This window comes from Neomonachus schauinslandi, chromosome 13 (assembly GCF_002201575.2).
Source record: "Neomonachus schauinslandi chromosome 13, ASM220157v2, whole genome shotgun sequence".
Lineage (NCBI taxonomy): Eukaryota > Metazoa > Chordata > Mammalia > Carnivora > Phocidae > Neomonachus > Neomonachus schauinslandi.
The window spans coordinates 2,639,991-2,661,702 of record NC_058415.1 but is presented as its reverse complement, the minus strand read 5'-3'; the positions used below and the strand labels follow the sequence as shown (position 1 = coordinate 2,661,702).

Genomic DNA, 21,712 nt, shown 5'->3' with positions numbered 1-21,712 from the left:
AACAAAACATGTGAGATTTATATGCAACAAACTACTAAACATTGATGAGAGAAAGGTCTAAATAAATGGAGATATATATATATGTGTGTGTGTGTGTGTATATATATACTGTGTTCACAGACTAGAAAACTCCACACTGTAAAAATGTAAAATCTTTAAAAACTGATCTATACATTTAATACAATTCTAATCAAAGTCCCACTCAGCTTTTTGCAGAAATCAATCAGGTGTTTCTTCAATGTACATAGACTAGCCAAGAACCTAGAATAACCAAAATAATTTTGAAAAAACAATAGTATGTTGAATAAAAGTGATGAGAATGGGCATCCTCATCTTGTTCCTGACTTTAGAGGAAAAGTTTTCAGTTTTTCACCTTTGAGTGTAATATTGGGCTTGCCCCATATGTCCTTAATCATGCTGAGGTGCGTTCCCTGCATACCCATTTGTTGAGAGTTCTTACCAGGACTGTATGTTGAATTCTGTCAAGTGATTTTTCTGAATTTATTGAGATGATTGTATGGCTTTTATCGTTCATTTTGTGAATCATGGTGTATCACGTTGCTTGATTTGCAGACTATCCTTGCATCCCTGGAATAAATCCCATTTGATCTTGGTGAATGATCCTTTTAAGGTCCTGTTGAGTTGGGTTGGCTGGTGAGGATCTTTGCATCTGTCTTCACCGGGGACGTTGGCCTGTAATTTTCTCGTGGTGTCCTTGTCTGGTTAGGTATCAAGGTAATGCTCCAGCCAGAATCGCGCATTGTATTTAGTTGTCATGGCTCTGGGCTCCCTTCTACTGGCACAATGGTCAGCCTTTCTTTGTCTTTCTTGACATTTATAAAAAGTACGCACTAGGTATTTTGTAGAATCTCCCTCAATTTTAATTTGTCTGTTGCCTTTAGGTTGTGTATTTCTGGCTGTATAGAAATTGTGTCCTTCTCAGCACTTGTTAGGAGGTGCATGATGTCACCTTGTCTCAGTAGCGATGATGTCACTTTTGATGATTTAGTTAAGGTATATTTTTCATATGTGTTCTTGATATAATGTTCAGACTGCATAAAAAAGCTTATATTCATGGATCCTCCCTTAGAGTCATAAGCATTTTCCCATCATCAAAATCTTTTCATATTTGTTGGTCATTGTTGAGAAAGGGCAAAGTCTAAAGTGTCTGAATGCAGTGGGGCAGGGGGATTGAGCCACGTTGCCTTTGAAACACAGGGCTTGGGGCACCTGGGTGGCTCAGTCGGTGAAGCATCTGACTTTGGCTTAGGTCATGATCTTGGAGTTCTGGGATCGAGCCCCGTGTCGGGCTCCCCACTCAGCAGGGAGTCTGCTTGTCCCTCTGCCCCTCCCCCTACTCATGCTCTCTCTCTTTCTCCTTCTCTCTCAAATAAATAAATAAAATTTTAAAAAATAAAAATAAAAAAAGGGACACCTGGGTGGCACAGTTGCTTAAGCATCTGACCCTTGCTTTCAGCTCAGGATGTGATCTCAGGGTCAGGAGATTGAGCCCCATGTCGGGTTCCATATTCATTCAGCACAGAGTCTGCTTGAGTTTCTTTCTCCATCTCCCTCTGCCCCTCTCCATTGCGCTCCCACATGGGCTTTCTCTCTCTCTCAAATGAATAAATAAATATTTAAAAAAATAAAAGAAAATAAACACAGGGTTTGAGTTTCCTTGATGAGGTCTGGGTGAGGTGCTTTCAGAACCCACTGAGGCAACGGGACTCACAGAAGGGCACTCCAGGAGCTCATGGCCCGGCACATTGTCGGTGGTCAATCAATATTTGTTGAAATCTTAAACTTGCAGGAGTCTGGGGAAATGGCTAAAAATGAAGCATCAGAAAAAGCAGATTGTTAATAGTGGAGGCCCAGAGGATGTGATTAGTGAGACAAACTCTGTGTGGAAAATGTGTTATTAAATCATTTCTCCTTCCTTTCTGCCCCCCAGGGCCTTTTCTTGGAAAATTAGCGTGGCTGCATGTGATGAGCAGCATGAAAGTAATTTATTACGGAAAACACAGCTTTCTTTGAGGGTGACATGGTAGCATAATGTCCTTTCTCTTCAAGTTTTTATTTACTGCTTACAACCTGGAAGAATGAAGATGTGGGTGATTTCCGGATTAGCCATTTAGAACTGCTTTTGAATTACAGCCTTTAACTGCTGGGGAGGAAGTTCCACGAGCCAGTCTGTAAGTTGCTCCCTTTTATTCAAATGGGCTAAAATATCAGATGAGAGACACGTGTGGCTGTGCAGTGGGTCCGACCCTGCCTTCGGAGGTCCTGCTTTGTGGCTGGTGTTCTTTTAAGGCACCGCTGCCTGTGACCACATCCTTGGTGGACCCTTGGGACCTGCAAGACAGCCAGCTGACGGTGAAGGTGGGGCTGTCCCCGCAGCCTGCCTTCCAGAGACACCCTTCTTTTGTGTGAATGGCGCATCATGGGCCATCCCTGTTGATGCTGGTGGTGTGGGAGCTGGGCCCTGGGGGCCAGGGCCCTGGACAAGAGATGAAAACTGAGCTCCACGCCAGGGCTCCTTGGCCTCAGCATCACTGACATTTGGGGGTGGGTCATGCTCTGTTGTGGGGGCTCTCCCATGCATTTTAGGACATTCAGCAACTCCCCCCACCGACCTCCACCCGCTAGATGTGCCCCCGACGTCTTCAGGCTTTGCCCGGTGTCCCCAGGTTAAAACCACTGCACTCCACTAACCTGCATTCCCCCAAACTGAATTCTGTGTCATGATAAACATCGTGTGCGTCCACTGGAGAATGTTAGAAAGCAAAAGTACAAAAAAAGAGAAGAGGCAGTTTTCTTTCACGTTTCGCGAGCATGTTTTAGGCAAAGTTTTGTGCTCTTCCTTTGATCCAACGGGTACTAATGAGTCATCAGGCTCCCAGAGTAACTGAGTTGTGTGTTGTGTGAACATGGGATCTCCGGGTTACCCCGTCCAGTGGATTCACTTCTTGGTGATGGGGAGGAACTCAAGCCTCCACATCTGGGGGGGGCCGAGTCCAGCACAGACCTCTCTAAGGGGTGGGAGGAGTGGGGCTGGCCTTGCGGACTCAACCCGGCTCCCCGAATCCAGGACACAAGCAAATAATGATGTCCCGGGTCTCTGGAAAGCAAGAGTCCTCTTATGCCCACTTATTAGCAGGTCCCATTTTGTATGCTCGGTGAAATTCTTGTTTTCACCTGACTGTGACTCTCGTCCGTATTCGACATCAGTGCATGTAGTGGAGTGGAACCCGGTCCTCTGAAATGTACGTGCCCAGACATATGTTATTTATGATTTCTTAGCTGGGGTTTGTTTACATCTGAGGCAGCGCATTCTGACGTGTGGCCAGACGCCCACAGAGCCTTTTCATAGCGGCTGAGTGCAGGATGTGCTGAGGGATGTCCCGCAGAAGCATATTATCGTGTAAGTTTGAAAGGGCCTTAGCTCAATTATTTAGAGCCGCAGGCAAGAGTTCTGTCATCATAGGGCATGAAAGTGCATCGAAAACACGGGGATGCACTTGACGGGAAGTACTGAAGATTTAATCATGCCCAGAATAGAGGAAGAGATGAACATTTGTTCGCACATCCGCCGGCCGTCCGGGCCCCGTGGTCGGCCTCCTGCCGGGCTCGGGCACCCAGCCTGTGACATCAGGCTTGGACCGCAACGACTCTGTGCTGGCTTCTACTTAATTGCCACTTTTTAAAATTTTACCATTTTAACCATTTTTAAGTATATAGTTCAGTGGCGTTCGGTACGTTCACACCGTTGTGCAGCCGTCCCCACTGTCCAACTCCAGAACTTTCTCATCTTCCCAAATTAAAACCCTGTCCCCATTCCAAACCAACTCCCCCCCGACCCCAGTCCCCGGCGTCCACCACCCACATTCCGGGCCCGTGATCTTGATGACTCCAGGGACCCTGTGTGGCTGGGATCACGCAGTACACGGTTGACCCTTGAACATCGGTTTGAACACGGGTTTGTGTCGATGTGGATTTTTTCAATGAATACAGCCCAGTCCTGTAAACGTACTTTCTCTCCCTTATGATTTTAATGACATTTTGTTTTCCCTCGCTTACTTTATTGTAAGAAGACAGTGGATAATACATGTGACCTACAAGATTCGTGTGCATCCACTGTTACATTACTGATAAGGCTTCGAGTCCACAGTTGGCCGTTAATAGTTCAGTTCTGGGGGGAGTCAGAAGTTATACACAGATTCTCAACTGTGTGGGGGTTGGATCCTAACCCCTGGGTTGCTCAAGGCTCAAGTGTATTTGTCTTTTTGTGACTGGCTTGTTCCGTTTAGCATAATATCCTCCAGGTTTGTCCTTGATAGAGCAAGGGTTGGGATTTTCTTCCTTCCTAAGGATGAGTAGTGTTTCTCTGTGTGGACGGACCACGTTTTTATCCATCCTTCTGGTCAGTGGACACTTGGGCTCTTGCCACTGTTCGGCTGCCGTGAACGTGGGTGTGCAAATACCTCTAATGGATGTGACAGGGTGTCTCCTTGTGGTTTTAACAAAATCATCATTTGCATGTGGATAGCATTCACCATTTTATCCAGAGCTCCGCTGCACCTGAGTTCACACCTGGGGCTGTAGGGGGTGGGTGTTTGCGGGTGACTCGCGTGCCAGGAGTCCCGGTCTGAACTCTGCAGCTTTCCACCGCACACAGGGCTTATGCTGCAGATCGACCCACACGCCCCCTCCCCCGTCCACCTGTAGGGCCCCAGGCAGGCCACCTGGTCCCAGGTTCGCACCTGCAAAATGGAGGTCACACTGACCCCTTCCGCAGGAGAAGATGCACACCCTCACGGTGGTAGAGCAGGGCCACATGGTCGATACTCCGGAAGCGTTGGTTGTGGCTTCAGTGTGAGTTCTACGGTCCTCTCTCCCGTGGCAAGGACGTCACCCCTCGCCGGGCACAGATTCATCGCCTAAAATGCTGTGCGCTCTGCTTGGAAATGCCTCTTGGGTCCCTTCCTCCTTCCGCCTCCCCCCGCCCAGGGCTTCCCGGGACTCTCCACCTCAGGGGCTCACGTTCACATCAGCCCCCCGAGGATGTGCCCAGCAAGCCCTCCCTCCTCCAGGTCTCCCCTAAAAATACCACGTTTCTGATCCCAAATCACTCCCCACATGTTTTCCTGGAGCCTCAGAAGCTCCTCGGGACAGCAGGTCCTATCCCGATCCCGCGGGCTGGTTTTCTTCTCCTTTCTACGCTTGTTTTGTGTTTACACATGAGCTTGCTGAGGTACGACATGCCTCGACATGCCCTGACGGACGTCAGCGCCCCCGCGGCTCCCGAGCTGGAGGCAAACACATTCTGCTCTTGTGGCCGAGTGCACAGATCTGAGGGGTACAGCTCCCTGGTAGCCGTCAGCCAGCCCAGGACTCAGACGGTTCCCTGCCCCAGAACGCACCCCACACCTCCCCAGGCCCGCCTTGAACCGCTCATAATCGGGGGGTTGCCATGTGCCCTGGGGCCTGCCTTTTCCCTCTCCCTCATCCTTCTGTGTGCGACCTTCACTCCTGCTCCTGGCTGCCCACTAGCGTGTTCTTCCCTGCGGCTCGGGCACCCAGTGAGGGCGAGGCCACAGAGTGCCATGCTCCCTCTTGCGCATATCTTCCAGGGACCACGTGCGCGCATTTCTCCTGGACGTGGCCCTCGGGTGCACTGATGGGCAAAGGGTAGGCTATGCTTCTTGTCTCGTTAAAAGTTTTTTTGTGACAGTGACCTCCCCTTAGCGTCATTGAGGTCCGATTTACATAAATAAAATCCAGCATCGTAAGTGTGCCGGGTGATGAGTGTGAGCAGTTGTGTATAGACAGGCACTAATCACCACAGCAAAGCGACACAGAACACGCCCTTCCCCTCCAAATTCCCTTGTGCCGTTGGCGGTCCGCGGCCGCCCCAACTTCACGCAGCTCAGCGCCTCGAGGGGTCCCGCGTGTCGTGTGTGTGACTGCGGGCGGGTGGGACGCGGCTGCGCGGTTTCTTACAAAGCTAACCGTGCATTTACGTACAGCCCCGCCCGACGACACATGCCACGGACGTCAGCGCCCCCGCGGCACCCGAGCTGGAGGCAAACACATTCTGCTCTTGTGGCTGTGATACACTCAGCAATAAAACAGAATGACTTGATGATGCGTGTGACAACACGGATGAGGCTCGTGGTCTATTCTAAAAATATTTTTCCTTTTTAAAAATGTAATTAAAACTTGCAACAAGTCGAACAATGCAGACGTACAGAACGAAAGATAAAGTCACCCCACACACACAGGGACCCCCCCTTTGTTAACAACGGGAACGGCACCACACCCATCACTCTCCGGGTGTCCTTCTTGGTGAGCAGGTCAGGAGGTTTGGGCCTGACTCATTTTGTGGCAGCTCCGAATCCCGAAGCCTCTGCCTCGCCGTCGCCTGCCCCGTCCTGTGTTGCTTCGCTGGGAGAGCTCCGCAGCGGGGACCTGCGGGCCTCCGTCCCCGTGTGCGCGGCGCTGGGTCCCGCGGGGCTCCCGCCGTGACCACTCCTGACGTTCCCCCAGCACGAGCGGCCCCTTCTTCACAGGTCCGTGGCGCTGGGCCTTCACGTCTTGCGTTGTAACCAGTTTTATGGTCAAACGCTGTTGCAGCTATTGTTTTCGGTGTCTGGCACCTCCTCCCCGACGCTCGCCGGCCGGTCTCATCTCCTCCGAAACGACCTCCCTGGTGACATCGCTTGTCCGCTTTCTGTTGGGTTCCTTTTACTTCCTTATCAACTCGTGGGCGCCTTCCTCACGTCGGATGTGTGCTGGAAATCGTCTGCCTTACGATTAAAGGTTTAAATTAGAGCGCGTTTACTCAAGACACGTTTTCCTGTCTTGTGTAGCTCCCTCCTGGTAGGATGATGCTGACGATCTAATATTTTTACTTCCTTTACTTTTTACATCGGATGTTCCCTGTGCGATCAGACGGCCGTGGGCCCAGCCCGGAATCCCCGTGGCGTTGAAATGCCGCCGAATCGTCACTTCGATTCCCCCGGGCATGCAGCCGTACCTCTGGACTCACATCAGCCTGCTGACGGTCTGCGGTTCCGACCCCGGTGGTGCCGAGGCCGGGCCTCCGCCCCCGCGGGACGCGCCGCCCCTTGCTGGGCCTCCCATCTGCCAAAACTAATCCTTCGTCGCGTTCGTGCAAAAAGCTGTCCTGAGGCTTACAGTTACGATGGGATTAGCAGAGGGCAGTAGTGGGGAGAATTCTCGCTCCATGAAGTCATGACTTCAGGTCCAGGATGAGGTGTGAGTTTCCGTTTGTCTGGGTCCCAATTCTGTCCTTGAGCACTGCTTCCCGCTGGCTTCTCGCGGGCATGCCTTGCCTGGCACGGCGGCCGTGCTTTGGGCCTCCCCATGCACGGGACCCCCTTCGCCCCGTCACCCCGTCAGCGCCCACTGCTCCTGCACAGCGTCTTCCCTGCTTCTCTCTGCGCCCCAAGGCCTCACAACCATCTCGGCGGCTTTCCCCCGCGTCTCTCCCCCACGTCTCTCCCCCGCATCTCTGCCACAACATAACCTCTCTCAGCACTCCCGGCGCCGCTGCCTGGTCCTCCCTCCTCCTCCTCACTCCACACATTCGGTGTCACCTGCCTTCTCTCGTCAGCTCCGAGCCCACGGGCGGGGCTGGCTCCTCTCCTCGCGCGTCCCACTGCACGCGGGTCTGGGTTGCTCCGCACATGCTCCAGCCCCATGGAGAGAAGGACCCGGCCGACCCCAAGGCAGTGCTGGCTCCGTGGTCTTGGCTGAAGGAGGAGAGCGAGATGGACGGGGACGATTCTATGCCCAGCTGTATCTTGTCGTCTGGGGGAGATGCTGCCTCCAAGGTCCTCACCGGCCTGGCTCATCCGGGCCGGGTGTCCCCACCTCATGCACGGTCAGATGGTGTGTGTTTGCGACAGCGTCCTCAGCGTCCCAGATTTTGACTCCTCTAATACAGTGTGGTCTGGGAAGACTTACACACCTTCTCTGAACTTAGTTCCTTTTATCTTAGTTATTCTTTTTTTTTCTAAATGGGAAGAATGGCTCCTACATCTCAGGGGTAGTGGCTCAGGTTGATGAGGGGCATGAAGACGGAGGTCAACCTTCCCCACCCTCGGGGTGCTGGCTCTTCATGACGTGTGTGCATGCGTGTGTGTGCGTGTGCGAGCTGCCCCCCTACACGGCGGAGTCCGTCTTAGTGAGCCTGGACACTGCCCTCCGGCCCCAGACGCCCCCCGGCGCTGCCTTTCGATCGAGGACACCTTTACCCCCAGCGACTGCAGACACATTCTCCGAAGGCTGACCGGTGACTCCTGTGCTTCGCCGGGGCCCCTCCTGTTCTCCAGTCAGAGGGCTCTGTTCTCACATCTTCGTGGAAGCAGGTATGGACAGAACGTCCGACGCCCCTCTCCAGATAGAGCCGTCTGTAATGGGCAGACTGTGCGGTGAGCAGGAGAGGGAGGTAGGCTTTCCTCAGTAAATACTCCAGGAGTGCGGGCCGCCCACACGAGGGGTACAATTTTTTTTAAGATTTTATTTATTTAATTGAGAGAGAGCGTGAGAGAGCACAAGCAGGGGGAGGGGCAGAGGAAGAAGCAGAATTCCCACGGGTCAGGAAGCCTGATGCGGGGCTCGATCCCAGGACCCCGGGATCATGACCTGAGCTGAAGGCAGACGTTTAACCGACTGAGCCCCCCAGGCGCCCCAAGGGATACGATTAACACGTTGTTCAATGAGGAACGGTCAGACCAGCCTTTTATTTCTTGCCTTGCAGGGGGGCTCTCTCCCTGCAGGGCGCTTCCCGCAGGACTTGGGCGGGCGCTTCCAGGAGCCCCGTGCCTCGCTCCCAGGGCCCCTGACCCCGAAGTCTGCGGTTCTCCCGGCCATGTGCACCTTGGTGCCGGCTCTGCCCGTCCATCGTCCTTTGCCTGATGGCCCTGCAGCTCTTCGCCTGAGAGTAAACGCAGTTTTGACGATGATCCCATTGCACCCAGTGCTTATGCCTAGGGCTTTGTTCTGTGGCTTTTTAAATTTCACATCTCTTGTCTTCCAGAGTTAGCGTGTATGATAACCTGTGGTTGTCGTTAATAACGTGGCAACCAGCAGCACCCCCAGAAGAGGCGGGAGTATGGGGTGTGGCCTGGCTCCACACTCCAGGGGCCCCCCTGACCTCCAGTTGCCCTGAGTGGGGAGCTGGCCAGGACCCCAAGTTGCCTCGAGGCATGAGTGCCATTTGCTGTCGGGAGTGTTTTGTTCTGCTCCGTGTCAGAGTATCTGCACACGGTCCTCCGGACATGAGGGGCCAGGGCGGGGAAATCGTGCCCAAGTGAGGAGGTCTTTTCCCACAGGACTCAGGGAAACACGATTTCCTTCCTTTGGGGAAAGAGCCTCTGGCATTTGCTGTGCTGACAACCCCGTTACTATTATGTGGGTCCAAGTCTCCTCGACTGGAAAACAGGAAAATTAGTTTCTGGTTCCATTATTAACTTCCTGCGGAATTGTGCAGCTCAGGCAAGAATGGAGCCACTGGATACACGTGTGTCCGTGTGCATGGAGGGGCATGCGCATGCACAGTGGACCCACGCTGCCGGAGGGGACCCGCCACCCCACCCGCCCTCCATGCCATCTCGGCGCGGGAGACTAAGGATAAGATGTTAGTACAATTCCAAGAGTGGACTCTTCAGTAGCTCATGCTTACACACGGGTCTACTTATTTTCTTGTAGTTTTCTAGAGACCATATGTTTCTAGGGACCATATGTCTGCAAATGAATCAGATTATGGTCAACGTGAACGTGTGTCGTGTTTGGAGCCAGAATTGGCTGCTGGGACTTTACAGTTGTCTCCTTCTCTCTCTGTCTCTGACGCTCTGTCTACATGTGCACATGTATGTGATTATGTGTAGACAGTTGACCTTGAACAACACGGGGGTGTTGGGCACGGATCCCCTGCACAGTCAAAAATCCATGTACAACTTTTGATTTCTCCAAAACATAACGCTAATAGCCTGTTGATTGGAAGCCTTACCAAAAACATAAACAGTCAATTAGCACATATTTTATATGTTATATATATCATATACCATACTCTTAGAATAAAGCGAGCTAGAGAAGATAAAATGTCACTGGGAAGATCGTAAGGAAGAGAGGATACATTTACGGGACTGTGCCGTATTTGTTTAAAAAATCCACACACGATGAACCTGTGCAACTCCAGGGGTCAACCGTATAATCAATTTTAGGATCAGTTCACGTGCCTCCATCAGTTCAAGCTCCTCTCTCGGTTCTGAAGGAAGATGCGTCCTTGGAGCTTTGACATGAATACTGCCGATGGCAACATTGACAGGCATGCTGTGTTTGGCCCATGCCAGGCACTGTGAATGTGAAGATGCTCCGTGGGCTCGTGGATGATCTCACGCGGCTGGGGTGGCGGGGGCAGAACTCACACCTGCGCCCTAACCTCTGCCTGTGAATCTCCTTGGGTGCAGGGATCCACAGGGTCCTATTGGCTAAGAAACACACGTCTATTCCTTGCCGGCACGGACGGTGCAGGGACTCGGTAGGCTTTTCTATCGCTAACAACCTTGAGGGTTGATGGAGCCATGCATACCTGTTTTGGAAAGTGAGTGTGTGTCTTCGGGAGGTGGGTTCTGTATTACCTTCCGTGGGCTTGTGTCCCTGGGAAAGCCTCGTGGGAAGCCGATAGGAGCTGAGCAAGAGCTGTCGGCCCACCCGCCCGCCCACCTGCAGGCCCCCAGCCCCTCTCCACCCCAGCTTGCTGCCTGGCGGCTTCTCAAACCCAGTCCTTCAAACCTTCTCTTAATGGGAGTCAGAAGGTGGGAGCAGCTTGGTGCCGTGATCAAGGACTTCTTAGCTTCAGAAGTCAGAAGAAAACATGGGCCCTGAGGAGGCCTCCGTGTGTTGGGACAGTTTCCATGGGAAGGGCAGGGCAAGGTGACCGGCATACGGCTGGCCAGCATGAATAATCTCAGTGGGCTCAGAGCGAGCTATGCAGTGTCCCTAGTTGCCTGGCCTCTGGCCCCCGGACAATTCGGGAAGAGGAATGTTGCGTTCTGGGTGCGTGGATGGGCCAGACAGAGGAGGGCTGGCTCTGGGTGGGTTGGTTTGCACATCACAGGTGTGCTGGGGGCAAGGCCCTTGGCTGAGAACTGGCCAGCCCAGAGGGACATCTCTCCCCAGCCAGGAAGGTTTTTTAAGATGTCCAAACTTCATAATATACAGAAAACGACCCAGAGGCCATGTCTGAGTGGCACGTGACTGCTGAACAGGGCTGCATTCGGCGTCCTCCCATTGTCTGCGCCTGGCTTTAGCTGTGGCCCTCAGACCTGCACCCTTGCAGCTGTGGGAGCTCAAGGGGAGGACTTCATGGGGGTGGCCCTCTGTCCCCTGTGCGCTGGTGAGTGGGACAGGACAGGCACGGCCGGGTGACGACTGAGCCACCGTTTTACAGACACAGGAACATCGGAGACCAGTGTTTGGTGGAGGCGGTGGCACGGAGGACTGGGATTGAGGCCTGCCCCGAGCTTTGCAGGGCGTATCTGTGGCCTGCTCCTTTTGCCATTGAGCACAGATTCACGTGGTTTCTTTATCCCCCAGGACAGATTCTGGTTTCTGGTCCCTATACCCCAAGCTCCTGGTGGATTATAATGGCATCTAGGGTGTCAAAGATCTCATGATTCTGTGAGGACCATGGGATTCTAAGTCCGTTGTGCGTGGTCTTCCTGGGGAACAGGTTGGAGGGTGCCTGGAGGTCCACGGGCTGGAATTCAGAAGAAGAACCATCTCTGTGCACCTCCCATGCAGCTGGGCTTTGTGGATTCATGGTCTCAGTGTCCCACTCCCTGGGCTCTGAGGGACAGGCACTTGCTGATTGGATGCTCTAGCCTGTATGGCTTAGCTCACCTGCCTCCATTTCCCCAACTGTAACACCAGCATGAATGGTCCTACCTTCCAGGTGTGTGTGGATTAAATGAGGCCGTAGGTCGAGAGCACGGGGAACAGGGCCTGACAGGGTGTGCCCTTCTGTTATTGGGGTGTGTATCCAAAGGGCCAGAGACTTTGGGGTTAGGTTTGCTTGCATCTCTGGTATTCCTGCTCATTCCTAGCAGGAAGCAGATTTCAATGGAATTAGTTTCCATTTGTGAGATTTGATCTCAGAAGATGCATCTCTCCAAACGGGTAAGTGGCTCCTAAAATCTGGTAGGGGGCGGTGGCATTACGGCTGGGTTTCCACGGGTCTCTGGATTTGTCTCTGGTCGGGCGGCCGTCACATCCGGTGTGACCCGCAGGGCAGCACTGCGGACCCATCCCGCCGCCTGAGGACGTGACTCCTTTATAAAGTCACATCTGCCTAAAAGAGCAGCCAAGGTGGGCTTCTCTCGCTTGGATTTGGCTCATCAGCAAAGTCGCAAAGCAGTTGGGTTGGAAGTGGGAGACTTTTTCCAACCCAATGGTGAGAATTTTAAAGGGGAAAGGAAGATTCAGGGAAAGCGTTGGTAAGACTAAAGCAAGCCCCCCATCTGTCGAAGATGTCTGCGACCTCCCTGTGACCTTGAGTGATCTTTAACCTTAGTTCTTCTAACCGAACGGAATATTAGCTTCAGTAGTACCGCAGGTGGGCTTTAGTCGTGGGTCTGTACCTTCCTATCCTTCCCGGGGGTTCATCTTTCATTTTGTGGGATACCGGTCTGCCTGGGTAAGGATCCTCATTCCTAGTTTCCTGTGGGGTTCTTACGGGGACTTACAGGATCTGTTGTGTTTGCCTGTGTCTGGTAATTATCAGCCAGTATTTATTTGCACCTACTGTGTGTGTGTGCGGGGGGCGGACCACAAACGCTGAGAACGTAGGGATCATGATGGAGGGGCGAGTCCAGGAAGTTACGAGCCATCAGTGTGGTCGCTTTGGCACCCCACTGACTTCCCAAGAGCCGCACAGATCTTCAAACGCACGGCGCCGCTTACACTTGCGACATACTAATCGTTGGGAAGATTTAGGCAGTTTCAACCCGTTCCAGTGAAATTGCTTTTTAGAAATTAAGTCTGAAGTGCTTTTGACGGCCAAGATCACTGTGTGACTCTGCGTGTGCCTGATGGTTCAGTTATATTTGGATGTTTGGGCAGCAGGCTCCGGGGAATGCGGCTCGCTTTGCCTGTGGATGGCACTGAGTGAGAGCCGGTCGCTCTACCCCTTGACCCCGGGGGGCAAGCTCCTGGCTCTGTCCCCGCCGCGTGGCTGGGTGTCTGGCTCTGCAACATCACCCACTGGTGTCTTGTGGCTTTTGGGCGGACATGCTGACCAGCTTTCATGTGTCCTTGGGAAGGGAGAGAGGCCAACCTGTGACACGAACACGTGGGACGTCACTCGCCGTGGCTAGGCACCTGCAGGTTTCCTCCCCGATGGTCGGCTTCGCCACTTCTGCCACCGATGTCTGGCTGGCCTCCCTGCCCCCTTCTCGCCACCTCCTTGTCCTGCACACGGCGGCTGATGTCCATTCAGCTCCACGTCTGTCTTGTCAGCCTGCGTGGAGGGCCTCTGTGGTATGTCCCTCCTCAGCCACCCCCAGGTCTGAACCCTCCGCCCGCGGCTCTGCAAATCCAGCCCACACTGCGCGGCTGCACCTCCCACCCCCACAAGCCACGCTCCTCTCTGGGCCCAGATCCAGTTTGTATTGTCTCATGACATCTCCCTCTTCTGCCCTTTGGTCTCCAGCCCCCTTTGCATGAGGCCTGTTTGCCGACGGGCGTCCTTGGCCTCTAGTTTCTCTGAAAGACAGGACAGCGGTCCAGTAGTTACCAGTGCCCAATGTCCGACAACAGCCATCGTCTTCTCCGGACCATTCCACGTATCACTGGTCTCCTCCACAGGTTTCCTGAAAACACCCTGTCTTGCACACTTCTCTTGGTGGTCAGGGTGGGGATGGGTTTGGCGTGGAGGTGGCCATGGGGGATCAAGGACAGCTTATAGATGTGGGGTGGGGGCGACCCTTTGGAGGCCGGTCCCGTTTCCCCCCCCCCACCCCGGGAAGACCAGGGGCGGAAAGCCCATGGTGGGGCCAGGCAAGGCTTGGTTTAAAGGACGTCTGAGAAGATTTGAGACAATGGGGTGGAGCTATCGGTTGGGTGTGGGAATTGTCTCCAAAATCCTAGCCCTGGAGGAGATGTGGGGCCTTGAGATAAAGACTAAGGATGCATTCAGAGCAGAGACAGTAGGACCCCTTAGGGCAGGAGTGGGTGGAGGGCAGCACAGAGGCCTCAGGGGCTCAGCTCCAGCAGTCCTGACAGGCAAAGGCCACTGGATAGGGCTTGGGAAGGCCAGATGGGCTGGAGATGTAGTTTGCTGCTATTTGCCCAGCACCCAGCTGCGAGGACTCACAGGATGAGGGGGGTTATGGAGCTTATTTCTTTGGTGAGAGCCCTGTGATCTCCCCCCGCCCTGCAGTGGGGAGGGACCGGGTGGTTCCTTCTTGCTTCAGACAGTGAGGGGCTTCAAAGGGATGATGTGGACTTCCGCATATGTGTCACTAGAGCGAGGGGCGCTTGGGGCACTGTTGGTCTCCATTCCAGGCATGGCTGTTGCTGACGGCCTCCTGTTGATGACCAGGCTCGGGGCTGGAGGCAGGGGGCACCTCATGTGGGCCCTGAGCCCACTGGATCCACGGCGGGAAGAGGGCTACAGCTGCCCTATGGGTGTGGACGCTGCAGAGGACAGATGTGTGCGCAGATGAAGGACCAACACCATCCATTTCACAGCATGGGCACCCAGATATTTCTGGGGAGAGGAGCCTCCAAAGGAGCAAGGAGCCAGATGCAACCCTCGGCCCTGTTGGGGGACCCTGTCCTGGGACTGGTGGGGTTGGTGCATGTGCCTGACTTCCTCTCTGCATGCGTTCCCACCCAGCCATGTTGTCAGAAGCTACAGGGAGGCACCTGCTTGCTTTCTGGAGTCTCAACTCCAGGCAGCTCTAAGCGGGGAAGGATGGCTCTAGTTTCAAGTGATGTTCAGGGTATTTACTGTTACCTAGGCGGGACATCTTTATTACTGGAACTAGGAAAATGGAGTGACTTGTAAGTGCCTGGGGACACTTTCTTGGCTGAAAGTGGGTGGGTTAGATATGGGGTGTGTCTGGGGTTTCATCCAGAGCCAGGGAGGGGGACCCCCCGTGTGCACGGAGACAAGAGTTGGGGGCAGTGAGCTGGTTCTCGGATTGTCCCCTGCTCATCCACTCATCCGAATTGCACAGAGGACAGAGAGGAGGTGGGCAGGATAGAGCCCTGAGGCTGAGTCACAGAGAAGGCAAGATAATGGCAAAGAACACCAGGAGGGCAAGGATGTCAGAGCAGTGTGTGTCAAGGAAAGGGAGTGTGGCAAGGGAGCAAAGGGTCTGCTGGGAGCAGATGCATGCAAGCAGGTTGCCCACCACATTTGGGGCCATGGCCGGTGTGGGCAAATTTGCAGGGGCAGCTCGTGGGAACAAGAGCTGGCTTGGAGGAAGGGGGGTGAGGGCACAGAGGGCACCATTTCCAGCATGGTGTTGGCGGTTCACTTTGAGGCGGTGCCATCACTTACCGAGCTGGCTCTTATGACAGCCATGGAGGGTTTCCCACCCTATTACAAGCTGGCTGCAGTGAGTGGTGGGGTACACATATCCCCAGGCCGTCTCCCAGTGTGCTAGAGAGTGCATGCCCAGAAGTGATCTGTTGGACCAAGGGGTCTGCACACAGCCCGTCCTGCTTGATGCCACCAGTCTGCCCCTCGAAGGCTGTGCTGCGCTGCTTCTCGCCACGTGAAGGGCTTTCTTATGATGTCTCGTCAAGCTCTGATCTTTGGCCGTAAGGTGGCATTTTAACACAGGCTTTATTCTTCTTATTTTGAGTAAAGCCGAGAATCTTTTCGTACATCCAAGAGCCGCTTGTATTTCTTTTTCTGTGAACTCTTTGTTGGTATCTTTTAACATTTTTACATTGGGTTTTTGATATTTTCCTTATTGAGTTATATTAATTATCTTTTTGAGTATGAGATGTTACCATTTTTTCTTCTGCATAAAGTCTTATTTTTATGCTCTTGAGTGTGTCAGTATTTTCTTTTATGTTCTGGATTTTTATCATCCTTCCACTCAAATAAATTTTAAAAATTCCTCCCAGCTTTCCTTTCCTTTCCTTTTCTTTTTTTAAGTATTTTATGGCTTCATTATGATGCAATTAAGCTTGCAATCCATTTAGGATTTATTTGTATATAAGGCACAAGACAGAAACCCAGTTTGATTCTTTTTCCTGGATAGCTGCCCAGACACTGAAACACCACTCACGTAACTCTGTCCCCCTTGGGTATGAATTACTGTATTTGTCACTCCAGGGGAGGAAAACACTCTTCAATCTGCCCTCCTGTGTTCTCTGGCTAAGGCCCTGCAGACAAAAGGCAGACTAACAGGAGAAAAGCACGTGATCAGTGCATGCAGTACACACGCACACAGGGAAACTCAGTGATGAGTAACTCAAAGAAGTGGTTAGAACTTGGGCTTATAGCACATCTTAACAAAGAACAAGAAATCCAGACAGAAGTGACAAAGCCCAGGAAAAGAATTTTGGGTTTCCCGGGGTGGCAAATTGTGGGGAGGCAAGTACACGAGGAAATCCACAAACGGGGAGAGCTAGCTGCCGTGTCAACTCCTGTACTGGGTCACGGGGTTGTGGGGGCTGCGGGGGCTGCAGGGGCAGGGCTGCCTGGTGATTCACCTCCGTCCTTCCTGCAGACAGGGGAATGGGGCTGTCTCTACAAATTTATGTCCTGCTTTTAGGCAAATGGGGGGAAGAGCAGAGCTATTTCTTGTGAACTCTTTGTTGGTATCTTTTAACATTTTAACCTGCTGCTTCTCAGCTGCCTTCAGCTCAGAATAATCCCAATGCCTGCATGGCCTGCGTGGCCGGCGTGATCTGTGTGGGTGGCATGTTCTGCTCCCCTTCACCATGTTTATCTCTCCTTTTTGTTTCTTCATGGAATGGATGGCACTTTGCCATCACACGTGTTTGATGACCCTCCATCTGCTAGAATACGACCCCATGACGGCAAAATCACCATTTGGGACACCTATATTTTTTTATGATTTTAGTCTGTAAAATGAGTGTGTGGTGGGGGAAGTGGGCAGCACTAGATGGATGAATGGGGACAAAGGTGGTGCTCTATGAGTCCAAAGGACCCAGTTCTCAAATCCTGTTACACTCTGTGCAGCAGTTATGAAATAAGGGGAGGGGGTGCTGACTCTCATGAGAACTTCATGCTGAATGAGGGGAGGTGGCGGGACCATGACAAAGGGAGGCATCAGTTACTTTCAGGTGACTGAACAGGTGCCAGAGATTCCTGTTAGCTGAGCTCCGAGGTCATGGCTTGGCTCACTGAGGTGGGGTCATGCCGAACAGGTGGTCGAGGCGTAACCTGTTATTAATGACAGGGGACCACCTGTTACTGCCACCTGAGACTCAAACCAGGATTCAGTGGGATTACACAAAGCGAAGTAATTATTGGTAAATGAACATACTGAAATAGGACCACTCACACAAATGCGCTGTGCTAGATAATAAGGAGGGATGAGGAGAATCGTGACCTCTGCGGTTAGACCGTGGAGTTAGCAGGCATCTGAGCAGGCAGTTACTACGTTGCATCACAACCCTATTTCAAGTGGAAATGGATGCCATCAGCCTGGGTGCAGAGACCATTCACATGCACACAGGTTAGCCCATGAGCATCAGAAGCAAGTATGTGCCGGTGATGGAGAGAGGACATTTTTCCCAAGAGCAGGCTGATTTGCAACCATGTAGGGGGATTCTAAAGCTCACAAGGGGATCCTTTGGACTTAATTGGGTGCTCAAGTTCTGAGAAATTTCTGGAATTTCTGACATTTGCAAATCTTAAGGACAAAAGATTGAGTCTCTGAATGTGCCCTGGGATGCTGGCTGACTCTCAGTGGGAGGACTTGCTTGACAGATGGGTTTATTATTTGCACTGCCTGTCCCCAACCCATTCTAATGTCCATGGGTGGTTCCCACGAACCGCACACAGGCGGGAGGGAGGCCTGTGGCCCGAGCTTCATGGCCCACCAACTCAGACGCAGAAGTCATACAAGTTAGACACTTGACAGTTATCCTCTTGGGAAACTGTCACCCAAGGCTGATTTCTTTCTCTCATTGTCCATGTTGGCAGATCAGGAAAGAGATCCGAAGCTTATTATGGATATTTAAGGAGAGACTTACGGGAAGCTTCCTGCCAGGTGATATCTTTCTGGCCTGCTGGGACCATCAGAGACTTGGCTGGCTTTGCTCACCCTAATCTGTCACTTGATATAACAAGCACAGTGCAGAGATGCACTGAACTTTTTTTTTTAATTAAACAGATAAAATATAGATGCTGAGGTTTATATACTTCTCTAAAGAGACAGCTTGACCTTTTTCAATAGGAATTTACTTTTAGAAGGTACTTGGGTGATCATTTTGATAGAACCACAGTTGGAACATTATTATAAAATAAATGACGAAGCATAAACATCAAACACACTCATTCTTTTTAAATGAACTTTTTCTGAGTCACGGTGAATCAGTCTACAGTCTTCATGGCATCTGAACTTCTAGAATAGTCTTTGCCCACTCCCTGCGGTGAATTCAGCAGCAAAGACGAGGCTTACCTGAATAGTCTCTTACCTAATTTAACAAGGACAGATTTCTCTCAAGACCATTGTCTTGTGGTGGCAATTATTTTTCTAGGCGATAGAAAATAATTTCAAGAAGTATTTAGCATAGAAAACCTGCAGAATGTTTCTGAGGAGCCATTGTGTTGTTTGTCATTTGGCGTGTCCAGACCCCCGTTTCTTTCTTTCTGTGTTCTCTTACTATTTTGTCCTTTCCCCACGAGCGAGGTGAGATATTCATGTTCACCCAGCTCCTTTCTGGGCTCCTGACTTTAGAACCACCTCTGGCCTGTCCCTGTCACTTCCCACTGAGGCCAGCTCACAGAGTGACCTGTTTGCTTCCAGGCACCTGCCGTCAGCCACATCCTTCCCACCCCCTGCCTCCAGTATCTGGACCAGAGCAGCCTCCATGTGGTCTGGTCCCCACGCTCCTCACCTCCCGAGGTCTCCTGCCTGGGGGACCCTCTGCAGCCAGGCCTCCCGTCACACCCCCATACCGAAAAGTCTCCTTGCCTCCATTCCTCAGGGCAGCGCCCAGCACATAGTAGCTGCTCAGTAAATGCGCGCTCGGGGGAGCTGCCCTGCACAGACCTCATGTCTGGCTCAGCCGTGTCCCGCCGGAGTGCCTCCCCTCCCTCGGAGCCCTCTTGGTTTGATGACACTTCCCAACTGCAGAAGCTGAGAATAACACTCAGAGGACCAAGTTTCTTTTGATAACATTCTGACCCACTTTGGAGGGATGCCGACCCGTAGCAGTACTTGATCTGGTCTGGGCCTGTGCCAGGACCGTGACCTTGAAGGGAACACCAGGAGGCCACATGTCCGGGTACTGGTTTATTAGATGACATCCTAGCCAAACATACAGTAGAGGAGCGTGGCATCAATACCTGTCACACGGTCAGGATGCATCCCCAGCACCAGGAAGAACCAGGGCGCTGCCCGTCAGAGGTTCATGATGACCTGTTTGTTCAAAGGGAACTGGGTGACCCCCGCGGGGCGAGGGGACTGCTGTCTACACTGAATGCACAGCAGATGTTTTCCCTGGGGATGTGCACGTGTGGTCTCCGGGTTGCAGAATCCTGATTAACGTGACAAATGGATCTCTCTTCCTGCCTCCTTAAGGGAAGCCATCAGCCGTGTGTGTGAAGCCGTCCCTGGCGCCAAGGGAGCTTTCAGGAAGAGAAAGGTACTGTCCCCTGTGTCTTCTCCCCACGTGGCACCTTCAGTCACACCCCACCCGTCAGGGCCCCGTTAGGGTCCCCCTGCCATGCGCTCGGCAGGACAGTTGGCTGTCACTGGCCGACCCAAGTCAGCACCCCCGTTGCACCCCAGGGGCCAAAACCTACAGACAGTGATGAGAACAGACACGTGAGACAGGGCCCGAGCTCCACTCAGCCTTTACGGGCGTGAACTCACTTCACTGGAGCAGCATTTGGGACAGACATCCCGCTGCTGTGCTGGTAGATTTAACCAGCGGCTCTCGGGGGGCGGAGTAAGAAGCACCAGATCTGTAGCGTTTGCCAGTTTCCGTGGTGTGTGTACTCCGCCTGGCCGATTTCAAGCTCTAATGTGACATCCCTGAAGATGTGCAGCGTCACATCACTGCATGGGTCCCCACCTGGTGCCCAGGTGCAGTAGACGCACGTGGCCGGAACAGCACATGACCGTTAATGTAGCAGAAACAGCTAGAAAGTGACAAGTTTTGAGTATTGTTTTTTTGTTTTTTAAATGTAATTTATTTAATTGCAAGTTTACATAAATTAGTTTTTCACAGCAACTGCTTTTAAAGCCCAGCTCATAAAATTCCTGCAAATGTAATAATTGTCTCTCATTAGCTGGTATAGCCTGCTCCAGGATGCCACGGATATTCCCGTTTTACAGATGGCATAAACTGAGGCATAGAGAGAGAAGGTACAGTGTGCGTAGGTGGTGGGCTGAGCTCAAGCCCAGGTCACTCCACCTTTTCACTCTGAGGTGGTTAGGTCGGTAGGGGAAAATATAGATTGAAAGAAAGCTCAGAAAAACTCTCTGGTAGAAGTCCAGCAGGTACGTAACGAAGTGCTCACCATCAGGCCTGTCTATGCCCAGACTCTATCAGGGGGAGCATCTCTGGTGTCTCTGAGTCTGTCCTGAGGCTGAGGTTTGCAGGCAGGTTGCGTGTTTGCCCCTGTCACTTCCCGGGCTGCAGGTGGGTTTCGTCTTCATGGCCTGTGGACATTGGTGAAGCCACAGGGCAGCCGGGTTTCAGGCAGAGAACTTTGGATCTTGAATCTCACATGCAGTAGCTAGGCGGGAGCGTGAGCACAGAGCTAGGGAAGCTCCTCTTTCAGAGCCAGGCGAAGGTGGTGGAAGTAAGGTGCGTTTCCGGGCTCCACCCCAGGTGTGACTTAATCAGAAGGGGGGGGGCGTCTCTATTTTTAAATAGCTCTGTCAGGAGATTAAAAAGCAGTGCATGCCTGGTTAAGAACTAGTGTTAATTGGCATATCTAAAGAGGGCACATTCTCATCTGAAAGGGAAGCATGGTCGGTGGGCCCTGGACGGGAGGCGGGTTTGGCAGTGCCTGGGGAAGGTGCGTGGTGGGAAAACGCAGTCCGTCGGGCCCGTGTGAAGGACCTTTAGTTAAGCCGAACCGGGTCGTCCATCCTCGTGCGGGCCCAGCAGGTTCTAAGTCTGTGAGCTCTGGCCTGGATGATGTTCCCGCCAGAGGGTTTGTGCTCCATACCCCTCAGCAGTGAGCAGTCTCGAGACTCCGCAGGATGCTCTTGGCCCCGTGAGCTGGACCCTCCTACTCTGGCCCTGAGTCCTTTAAGGAAACCGATTTCTGGGCCTCACAGTTGTGCACACTGGTCTGTGCACGTGCCCCAGGCTTAGGAGGGACAGAGACGCATCCCCCCAGGAGGCACCCAGACTGGGCGCCGACGTCCCGCAAGTGTCCTTCTCAGCGTGCAGCGTGTGTGCAGGAACGGATCCCTCCACCTGTGCGTGCTGCAGAACTTGTGTGTTAGCG

At 52.6% G+C, this 21,712-nt stretch overlaps 1 protein-coding gene across 1 annotated transcript in view; it reads left to right on the top strand.

Moving 5' to 3' along the window:
* SHC3 (SHC adaptor protein 3) overlaps nucleotides 1-21,712 on the top strand; it is a 92,359-nt gene that overhangs the window by 37,215 nt on the left and 33,432 nt on the right. Inside the window, exon 3 of the mRNA XM_021694406.2 lies at nucleotides 19,827-19,890. Coding sequence (XP_021550081.2) covers nucleotides 19,827-19,890 — 64 coding nt within the window. The remainder of the gene's footprint in view (nucleotides 1-19,826; nucleotides 19,891-21,712) is intronic.